Source organism: Amyelois transitella, chromosome 6 (genome assembly GCF_032362555.1).
Source record: "Amyelois transitella isolate CPQ chromosome 6, ilAmyTran1.1, whole genome shotgun sequence".
Lineage (NCBI taxonomy): Eukaryota > Metazoa > Arthropoda > Insecta > Lepidoptera > Pyralidae > Amyelois > Amyelois transitella.
Genome location: NC_083509.1, coordinates 6,451,419 through 6,463,422, shown reverse-complemented (window position 1 = coordinate 6,463,422; position 12,004 = coordinate 6,451,419). Strand labels below are relative to the sequence as shown.

Below are 12,004 nucleotides of genomic sequence, written 5' to 3'. Positions count from 1 at the left end.
TAGATACATTGTTTTGTTTAGTTTAACATTGACATTTTTTATATATGAAATGCCTAATAAAATGCGTGCATTCTTATTGTATTTAATGTTATCTTTAAATTTCACATTTTCATATGAAAATATTCATATTGTTGTGATTATTTTGAAACAAATTTACACAAAACCCCCGGGTCCAATTTTGATAAATGTATGCAGGTATACATATTAGATCTTCAAGAGTTAAAAAGGGTTCCTTCATTCCTAGATATTCCCTAGGGAGTGCAGCCCCGATCGACCAAAGTTTGATATAAGTAAACTAAATTCTTACTTTGGATGAGTAAATAATATTTACGTCCAATGTACAAAACATTTAGCAATCAAATGAAACAAAAGTTACAAAAATATGTTATTTACATTCAGTCTATAGTAAAATTATACAAGAAATTCAACTGTCAATAAAAAAAATTACTTTAACAACTGTCAACTAAAAAAGGTAGGTTATTGCACGTAAGTTAAATGAAAGAATTTTTGTATCCAAATAACGCGTATTTACGTTATAAAAAAGGAACACGTTGAGCACGCGCGGATATGTTGATATGTGAACAACCAACTTTGACATGGTAAACAAATATTTATTCATATTATCACGTCAGTTTTATTTATTATACAAAATACAAATGTATAGCACAATACACGGACCTAATGCTAGAATAGAAGCATTATCTACCAGTCAACCATTGGTACTGACAGTTTTTATATGGTGTAGGTAACTGAGTTATTATGCTGGTGGGCAGAAACTATTTCCACTGTCTTCCGTTCACGATCCTTACAGATCTCATCACTATTTTCATACATACGTAGGTCCGCAAAGACGTGACTATACAGTCACGTCTGATAAAGACCTTGCGGGGTAGCTTGAGCCAACATTCTTCAAATGACTGAAAAACCACGTTCAACAGTACGGCTTAATGATAGTACTGAGATTCAAATAGTGACTTGGTTGCTAGCCCATCGCCTACAAGATAAATCCCAAGCTTATTAGCTTATCCCTTAGTTGCCTTTTACGACATCCATGGGAAAGATATGGAATGGTTCTCTTTTCTAAAGTGCCGGAAACCACCCGGCCAATTATTTTCATACATTCAGATAATAATGGATGGACCAAATATAGCCCTTTATTCAATTTATAGAAATTAAAATAGAAACTCTTTTTTAACTAGACTCGTTCAATTTTGTTTAATTAAATGGTGAAAGTAATTTGTAAATATGGCAATTAATAAAATGTCCATGAAATGTTTAGCATTTCCTTTATAAAACAATATTTTGAATTTATAGGAGTTTATTTGAAGCGTCAAACTAAATAAACAATAAGTTGCATTTGTCTTCACTGTATCAGTATTGGACTAAAACGAAATAAAGACAATCGGAAAATAGCACAGCCTTTTACTCTGACACACAATTTTAAAATTACATACATATTTTATAACCTAGTGCCTTATAAACCAACTAGATCGTTTAGTTGTTAGCTATTGGCTTGAGATTGACATTTAAAAATAGGAAAATACGTTAAATATGTGAACGATTTTTTTGACTCAATTTCGAAAAACACTATTTCAACTTAAATTGCTTAGACAAAACAATGATTAGCGTTTTTCTGACAGAAACTTCTTTAACAAGGCACACCTTCGAAAAATACTACTTCGACAGAAGCCATTTCGAAATGCACTTGCTGTTGCAGGTTATTTCGACAGAAATTACCTTCGACAGACTATGCGCTGGTGTGTGTCAATAATAATTATGTTTTGTTTAACGATTTAGGTACAAAATAAAAACATTATTACAAACAAAATATTTTTTTTATTTTTTGTTGTTTCGTAGTTGGACGTGGCGTACAAATTTGTATGTTTTAGTGAGATCATCATTATTATAAGAGAAGTATGATAGCCCATTAAGTCTCTAATTGAAAACAAACTAAAATTAAAAATTTAGATAAATTGGTTTGCAAACTTTGTTTGGTGACGGGATCATACCAAAAAAAAAAACAAGAGAAAACTGCACTCCAGGTAATAATATACATACATATAAGTACCACCATTCTATCCACAAAAAATGTGGTCGGTTGCAGATTCCATTGAATTTGGATTTCCTTGACATAAAATACAATCGAAAGCTGGCAAAAGAGATGAAATACTCTACTCAATATAAAAAAATTACATTAAAAGTTTAGCCGAAGGAAAAAGTACTCAGAATGAAATACAAAGAATTTTGGCTAAATATGAGAAACCAAAAAAAAATAAAAACAATTACAATAAAACGATAGGCTGCAAAAACATATGCTCCTAAAAATGAAATGGATGATATCTTTTCGTGTGAGTGTACGTTACTCACCTGTCCAATTAATAGTAATTATGAAAACGTGTAAATGATTTTACTAATGAATACCTGATCATCATTATTATGTTGATTATGTGAAGGAATAATATTTATACAGATTTGCAATTGTTTTATACTTTAAACTGATTGTTATTTCAGATCTCTGTCACATTTCAATTCAGCCAAACAAGTGCATTTCGAAATGGCTTCTGTAGAAGTAGTATTTTTCGAAGGTGTGCCTTGTCGAGGTAGTTTCTGTCGGAATAACGCTAGTTGAATGTATTTCGCCTAAGCAATTTAAATCGAAATATTTCTTCGAAATTGAAACCCTGTCGAAATAATTTTCTGTTGAAGTTGAGACCTACAGTCGATTCTTATATATGTAAAAGCAAGATGTTTTAATTCACTGTTTTATTTAAGTAGTAACCAAATTGTACTTATTTCAAACAACCAGTTGTTATTTAATGATTTTGTATGAGAAATAATGAAGCCTACATACAAATTTTGTTTTATCAAAATAGTAACACTGCTTAGGCAATCGTATAAATTTATCTGAAATTAAATAAAAGTAAACCCTCCTGGCACAGGTTGGTAAATAGAGATCTTTGATCTACTTATTACTGTACAAAGAAAAACAAATAACAAAAAATAAGAATTTTCTTAACTACACTGGAATAACAAAAGTAATTTCCATGGAGAAATGTCAATAAGGTAAATTCAAACATAACAATTTAAAATTTGATTCTTAATTATACTTCCAAAACTGTTGATTCAAACTTTAAACCAACAATACAGGTGACTTTCGTTTGTTTAACATAACAGTAAAAACACTTTAAACTGTCATCCGAAACACCTTGATGCTCGTTATGCTATCAGCTTTTTACAACAAACACTTAAGGCACAAAGTATAAAACTGGCCCAATTGCTTGTCAGTTTCTAGGTTTAGAAATAAAAACACCCAATCACAACTAAATAAGAAATCTTAGTCGAGATAAAAGTATGAACAAGACACATTTAAATTATCTGCATAACATAATATTGGCCTCTGTGGCGCAGCGGTAGTACGCTTGTCCGTGACAATGGAGGTCCCGGGTTCGAATCCCGGCCAGGGCATGATGAGAAAAGAACTTTTTCTGATTGGCCTGGGTCTTGGTCAAGTTTATCTGTATAAGTATTCATTATAAAAAATAGTATCGTTGAGTAAGTATCTCGTAACACAAGTCTCGAACTTACTTCGAGGCTAACTCAAACTGTGTAATTTATCCTGTATCTATTTATTTTTGTTTATTTAACTAATATGGTTACTACAAGGATTAACCAATAACTTAAGAAAATGCAGAAAGAAGATAGACTAATATGTGATTTGCTGAAGTATCCTTAGAAAGGACTTCCTTGTAAACACAAGTAGCAACACATTGGACAAGTAAAATTTATAACATAATTATCGCCATGAGAAAGATAATGAACGAAAATAACTCGTAGCATTGATTTTCGTGAAAACGACAAATATAAAAACAGCACCTCACCAAATAAATGTATGGTATACATCTTAACATAGAATAGTAAAGATGTATACTATACACGTATAAGTTAGCTAGCAAAAATTGTTTTCTATTATTTTTACATATACAGGATTAATCAGATATTTTTCAATTAAAATATTAATGTTTAATAGGCAAGTGGAAAGTAATAAGATAAAACAAAAAATTATAAGATTGATATATTCGGATAATGACTTAATATTACAAAAGACTAAATATCTCAATATCCCCAGGATAAGACTGCTTCCGAAATAATATACTTAAATCTAATTACTTCCTAATAAAATGTCTTTACAGGTTTTTCAATAAAACCACGCATCCAATTGTTTTATGTACCCAATATTTGTTTTGGATTTTCGTCACTTAGTAAATTATTTATCATTTCATCACTCATGTCAGTATCGGGTATTTTTTCACTATCTTTATCAATGTCACTCCTATCCTCGTTCAGTAATTGTTTCTCTTCATCTTCCTCTTTTAAATTCTCTTCCTTCGAGCCTTCTTCTAATAACACATCGTTAGATTTGGGATTTCTACTTTTATCCACATCATCGCAAGTGTTTTCTTTTTCTTCCATATTACAAATATTTTTCGATTTATTTTCCATCTCTACATCTTCATTAGTATTTAATGAGGGATCGTCATTGACTGAAATTTCTTTATCATTAATATTTTTTTGTTCATTCAAGCTTATAATTTCATCTTCAGCATGGGTTATATTACTAGTTTTTAAATTTACCTTGTTCTCACATGTTGCAGTTTGCACTAAATCTTCATTTTCTTCGCAATCAGTGTTCTTTTCTTCTACTCTGTTTTTAAGAATATGTAGGTTCTCATTAAAAATTTTGGTAGAAGTTTCATAACCGTCATCATTGCTATTATTCTTATGATCAGTTTGATCACTCTTAGAATATTCTTTAATATTTTCACAGCTATCATTGTGATCACTGCATACGATTGTAAGGTCTACATCATGGCTCTCGTTACAGTTTGTATCATTCAAATTTGAGTCAACCGAATTTTCATCAATAAATATAGGATCATCATTGTCCCCGTCATTTAAAATTTCAACATCGTCATCATCATCATCGTCTTCGCTTATGTTTGTGTTTGCCTTTTTTTTCCGTGCAAGATACTGTTTCATGTCCTTGTTCAAGTTTTGTCTTATTTCATTAAATCTAGTTGACGATGTGTGTAGCAATCGCTCCAATGACTTATGTATATTTTTCATCTCAGGAACAGTGCAAAGTCGTAAATTCATAGATGTTGCTTCCTTTTTAACCTTGTGCAATCTGGATAATGAGTATTCTAATGAATCTACTGCATCTAAAATGCTGAACCTGAGCCATTCAACAGGAATTTCAGAGTTGACTGACCTTGAAGTTACTGACACGGTTGCTGTTGTGTCTAATGCCTTTGTAGCTTTGGTTGATTTTGGCGTACGAATTCTTGAGCTCGGAGCGTTGGCATTGGAGCGGTTTCCTTTGGAAACTGAAATTGTGTTTGTTTGGGCGGGAATCGCACTCAGTTTTGCTGCAAATGTGGGCCCTTTGGACGCAACTTTACCGGAAAGATTTTCAGTGACAGCAACAATAGTCGCAGAATAACCACCTGGCATAGATGGGTTTGCATTTATGGCGAATATACGGCCATCTGGTAAGCGATACATTTTATTAGATGATAAAGTTTGGGGATCGACACGAAACTTCAAACCCCCGGTAGCTGCATTTACTGTTACATCATTTTCAGTCATTTGTATAATGTTATCAGAAGATCCTTCAGATAAAATTGTCTGCACTCGAGGTATTAAAGGTGGTGGCGTATTAGTATTTACTTTTTTTGTAACGGCTGGTCCAGGAGTGATACACTGCACGTCATCATCAGTATTTTCTTCAGTAACCTAAAATAAAATAGACATAATATCAACTATCTCAATAAGCTAGTTGACTCTTTTTTCAAGTTTGGCCTAAACAGTTCATATTTATTATTATAGGCAAAAAATATATAATTACGTTTTTCCAATTCCTATTAAGTCCCAAAAATAAATTAAAATAAAACTTTTTAAAAACGAGTAAAAACGCTGTCCGCCATGATAGTCTTATTTGTAATCTGTGACGTCATTGTATTATAAACAAACATTTGACATTTTGTGTTGGGTAGGACACGACTTAGAGTTTGTAAGAGTACCTATTTTTTGCGATGAGCCATAGTACAGTGTCCCACTTCAAATAAGGAGAGGCCTACTGGTGCTCGGGTATTTTTACTAGTTTGTACTAGTAACCGAGTTTATACTGGAACCTATGTAATTATCTGAGTTTGTACTACATAATATCCGATATTGCCGTGATATTTATGGTTATACATATAATTAGTTATTAGTTATTATACAATCCAATTAGTAATGGTAAATGTAAGGTGCTCGGTTAAAACGCAAGTTGCGCATAAGGGCACTGGTTCTAATCTCACCGTGGCCATGTACCAATGACTATTTTCGAAGTTATATACATATGTAGGTTTGAATACTAACCGATGCTCTTACGGTGAGGGAAAACGTCGTGAGGAAACCTGCACATTCAGGCAACTGGTTGTGTAACCATGGATTCAATATGAGTTAGGTTTACCTGCAAAGGTTGCGGAAGACAGATGGGAGTAGCTTCGTGTAAAAGCCTGACTCACCCAATCCAAGGTCCATGGTCAAAGGCATACCACCGGGCTATTCTCCAGAGAGGTGAGGATGCAACCGGGACTTAAGCTAGGAGGAAGAAGACCGAGACAATATAACGCAATACAAAACGTCAACTTCCTGTTCCCGAGATTGTATGCCTATTATGACTAGGGTTGTTGCGGATGCGAAAATTTAGACAGTACAGAGTAGCTTCAAGTAAAAAACCTTACTTTCCTAATCCAGGATCATGTCATTAGTCAAAGGCAAACCCAGGCTATTATTCGGAAAGTTTTGGATGCTAATAATAAAGATCAAGCATAGCACAGTATATTTGATAAGAGAAAAATTAAATACCTCACAAAGTGGCTCCAATGGGAAATCAGGAGTACATATTACATCATTATTGTCAGCAGATGTCATGTCCAGTCCCTATAATATGTAAAAATAAATCAGTACAACGTTAAATTTATCGACATTGTACTATTAAATGTTGTTGTTAAGCCGCACGGAACCCACGCATATATTTTAGGAGTCCTGCTTACTATTATTGGTATGACAGAGATAGATATACCATAGCAAGCTTGACGCCGTTTTTATCGCGCGAAAAGCTATCGCTGATTCGTGCGTGCGTGCCATGCAGGGCAGGATAATATATATATATATATATATATATTACTAGACGCGCGTCCTCGATTTTCAACTGTTCTTCTAGCTTGACAACAACTGCTCTTATATAAATTCAAACGCAGGTCGGCAAATAACCAGTTCAAATATTCTAACCAATATGGAACAAACTGTTGCTGTAACTGTATTTTATTTTATCGATTCGAGAAAAAGTGCCGCTTTTTTTGCTTGACTTGGTGTGACGCAGTGACTGTGTCCCCCTGATTAGCATGTATAAGGCAATAACATTTCCATTTCAAATAAAAAACAACATTTAAGGGTGCTTGTCCTGCCTTTTTCTCCTGGCGATTATGATCTTCCAAGGGAAGCACCCAGAGTCTTCCTTGGATGATGGTTATTGATTCAGGTGAAAGTTGTTCCTGAATAGCTTCTTACGACATCCATGTGTAAGTGACTAAAGTGGCATTACATCAGAATCTGTCTCTCAAATAACCCAACAAAAGCAAGATATTGGAAAACTTACCTGTGTTAGGTTTTCCAGTGATAAATTAATGTTATCATTATAAAATGTATTTGTATTACTAAATCCATTAAAATGGTTTGTCATCATAGGTATTTGTAATGGAGCTGGTCTTATATTTATTGGCTTTATGCGTCCATATGTTGCGACTGCGCCCTTTCTCTCAGTATTTGCGAATCTTACAGGTGGAATAAAATTTGTGTTCCCCATCTAAAAAAATAAAGAAAATGTTCCGAATTTCGAAATTCAACTATTTCGAAAATTTATATTTCAAAACACTTTGCTTTGACAACATAAATTCAACTCCCATTATACCTTGTCCAACCATTTATTTTACCAATGCGATTAAAACGACAATAACTTACTTACACTTCACATTGAGTTATTAGCAACGAGTTACGTTCAGTTCTACGTAACTGCGGCGGCAGCGGCCATAAACACAATTAACGAATGGACAAAGATGAGACTTCCATTTTTTTTTCAAAATATTTGAGACTAGCATAGTAGAACATGACATTGAATTGTTTTTGGAGCACGATGGCAAATCTCTAAGAATTCAACGAAACTGTTATGCTGACTCCTTTTGGATGTAATATTTTATTAATTTAATTGGTATTGTTCACGCCTTCGTACATGTGAAAGAGTAATAAAAACAGTTCACTCACCTTTATCTTTTTGCTTGCAGGTGTACTTAATAATTTTGCAGGTCCAGGCATGGGTGCTATATTTACAGGAGACTTTATGTATATTGGTTTCATTACAGGGCTTGCAGATCTTTTCTGTGGTTTCTTCTCTTGTTTTCCAAAAGAGTCATCAACCATTGAAGCGAACTTTTTTACCTTAAACAGTACAGAACATCAGTGTTAATGCCTCATTTAGCATTTTACAAACAGATTTTAATTGTCTTGATTCAGCCTACTATTTCTAACCATCCGGTATCCCGAAGGTCCTCTAGAAGGCGATATATTAAAAGCGGACTGTAGTATATAATGTGTTATACTGGATCAAAACGAAATTATAAGTAGGTAAAATATTTCATGGACATGCGCGGCGCCTAGCGAGTCGCAGAGTCCTGGCTAGGCATTGATGCATTACATTTTATTTAATGCTTAAAAATTATGAAATGGCGCGCGTATGCGCGATCTTAGGGAAATCGCCACTGTGATGATGGTGTGGTTCTTTCCCATTTATTGTACTTTCCTAATTCTTAAGAGGCCGTAGTAAAGGATGTAGATGTGATTATAAACAAAGGAATATATATACGTATGTGTACATATTCAATAATGTTCTACAAATATTCTAATTTGAACTATAAAGCCACTCAATATCATGTACCAACCTGAATTGTTGCTGGAATTTTTGAAACAATAGATGAAGAAGCAGCATTCTTTTCATCAACTTTCTTTTTGGAATCATCAATTTTGGATTTTCTTCTGCCTTTATTTTTACAGCACTCTGAATTATCAGCGGCACAATCTTTTTGATACATATCTTTCAGTTGAGGATCTTGAACAGTGTATGTTAATCTGAAATTAAGAAAAAAAAATTGTGCCACTAACTATTAAACAAGCAATATTTGTATATATGTATATGTGCATTCTTGAAAGCAACTCTTATGATTTTGTTGAAATTTGGAATATAGATGTCAGTTGGTAAGCATTCCAGTTTTATGTGGAATTACCTGGGTTTGATTCCTTGCAATGGATAGTAATATTCATCACCTTATTATTTTTACTAATTTTATGGTTTTTCTGAGTTTCTTTTTGGGTATCTTGAATGATTTATAGATTTTACTACTTTTTATGGTTTTTCTGACGTCCACCAAGCTCTCAGTCACAAAGGTACTATTATATACAACAGGTAAACTATTTTGGGAAGCTCTATTTATCAATATCTCACCAGAAAATAATTATAAAATACCACTAATAAAAAAATGGCATGATACTTTTTACACTGGACAGGATTTTTGTTACCAATAGCTTAAAAGTTTTATGTAGGGTCTTTTGGGATGAAGATAGTTCAAAATCTAAGATTAAATAAAAGTAACATTTTGTCACTTGCATTGATGCGCATAAGCTAGTTATAATAATGATAATTAAGGTCTGTCATGCACTAACTTACTTATTTTTTAATTCACAGTAGCGCAATAGTGCCCAACACAATGCCCTTAAATCCCAGAGACATCTTGGGTTGCATTTGAAACATTTCCAGTCATCAGTGTTTTCAATTTCTTTGATTTTAGGCATGCCCAAATTACGCTTTATGCATTTCTGAAATAAAAATAACACATGAAAATAAAAAAAGTGTCATAAAAAGTTAATAAAACATGCAACATTGAATTGGGTAGGTTGGTACTCACAGCACAGAAAACATGTGGACAATCAGAACAGCAATAAACCTGACCACCTTGACCGCACCACCTGCAGTAGAGCTCAGAACCATCATCACCCTTATCAAATTCTCCACTGTTGTAGAATGTGTGGCAAGTGTGACAAACTAATGTGCGTAACATAGGGTGAGAACGCATTCTATTTTCATTTTTTGCAGAACATCCTAAATGGCGATCACAAGCTGTACAGTGTAAACGATAGAATATTACACTTTTTAAATCTGTAAAACAAAAAGCTCCTTGATAAATCAAGCTTTCTACTTATTTATATATGAGGGAAAACATACACATCTAGTCTTTATCCCTAACTAGCTGTGCCCGCGACTTCGTCCACGTGGAATAGTTATTTTGGGCATCATATTTATTTTTGCAGGCAGTCACGCGTATTAGAAAGAACGCTGGTTCGCCGTATTAAATGTTTCGCTGCAAATTGCTTATAACGACTATATCTCAAAACCTATTCCTCTGATTTATATACTGTAAATGGCAATTTTAGTCTACATGAAAAGCCGAAAGTAAAGCGTTCGCGTTGAAAGCTCGCAGATGGCCGACTCATTCAACTTTCACCTGCATTGTTTACGTTTCCCGTAGGAAATCCGGGATAAAATGTAGCCTATAGCCTTCCTCGATAAATAGACTATCTAACAGTGAAAGAATTATTCAAATCGGTTCAGTAGTTTCTGAGATTAGCGCGTTTAAACAAACAAACAAACAAACAAAACAAACTCTTCAGCTTTATAATATTAGTATAGATGAGGTACACAGACCTAATATCCCGCCACCACCCATTAATCTATCAACCTTTTGGTTATACAAACTGTATCATGAAAAGAAAGGGCTGTTCGCGGAATTAAAGACTCAGATTTTAATAGTGACATGTTGCTAGCAAATGGATTCTAATTTCCCTTGATTGACTTTAACATCTTGTGTGAGAAGAAAAGCAGCTGACACATAACTATATTTCTATAAGTTACCAGGCCAGCATAAATTCAATAGCCCTTTTTACATGAAAGATATAAGATTCTTTAGGGATATTGTAAGGAAAATAGTAAGGAAACCAATACTATTCAGTTATATGCATAACCATAAATCTAGTTCATAGTTTCAAAGTTGAAAGTGAGATAGAAAAGTGTAGTGACTCACTGTACATAAATTTTAATAATTATACTTACACAAATAAATTAACAGCATTCATAAATTCCTTTAATATGTGAGTGTGTATGGAAATAATAACTTGGAATGGGAAAGCCTACTCGATCAGACTTTAATCAAATCATAGATGTTCTAGTGAAAGGTCAGGTGAAGAGTACCCGACCCGACAAGTAACCCACTTAGCTGTAGCAAGTAACTTGCATAAAATAAAGTTTACCTACCTATGCAGGGTTTGTGGCAAGTGGAAGAATTATGTCTCTACTCTAAGGCTCCGGGAAACAGATGAGATTGTATATAATAAGTTCTATTACCTAAAAATTTTTCCTTGTAGTAGTTCCTCTCATCTAAATTAATATCTTCGTCGAAGTCTGTATCCGTAGGTTCTGAAAATAGATTTGAGGTTTTTTAGTTAAAACATTGTCTAAAATTGCAATATAATATGAAAATAAATAGTTATCCCTGTGAACCAACCAGGAAAAGGCGGGAATGAATCAGCAGTCGAAACCGGCTTCTCTGGTTCACTTGGAGTGCCTTCACTGTTGGCATTTTCCCCCATTATCAACGCTTGTTTTTGAAAAAGTGTGATCACAGGTGCCTTTAAAAAAAATTTAAGATCCAATATATAAGCAGACTTTTTAACTTTTACGTTCTCATCTCTTTTTTTTGGTGTATGAATGAAACTAGGAACAGACAATGCATAAAACTTCCACAAAGCGAAGCCAAAACCACTGGTCGGCCATATTGGCATTTGTTTTTTTTTG

At 33.6% G+C, this 12,004-nt stretch overlaps 2 protein-coding genes across 2 annotated transcripts in view; both read right to left on the bottom strand.

Moving 5' to 3' along the window:
• LOC106131142 (large ribosomal subunit protein eL39) overlaps positions 1 to 12,004 on the bottom strand; it is a 71,839-nt gene that overhangs the window by 33,130 nt on the left and 26,705 nt on the right. The gene's annotated exons all lie outside the window — the stretch shown is intronic.
• LOC106131265 (uncharacterized) lies at positions 1,398 to 11,996 on the bottom strand. The gene is made up of 9 exons (XM_013330292.2): positions 11,715 to 11,996; positions 11,555 to 11,626; positions 10,062 to 10,312; positions 9,824 to 9,972; positions 9,042 to 9,228; positions 8,368 to 8,541; positions 7,706 to 7,912; positions 6,913 to 6,987; positions 1,398 to 5,793 (listed from the first exon to the last, which is right to left on the bottom strand). The coding sequence occupies exons 1-9, from the start codon at positions 11,989 to 11,991 to the stop codon at positions 4,222 to 4,224; spliced, it is 2,964 nt and encodes a 987-aa protein (XP_013185746.2). The 5' UTR covers positions 11,992 to 11,996; the 3' UTR covers positions 1,398 to 4,221.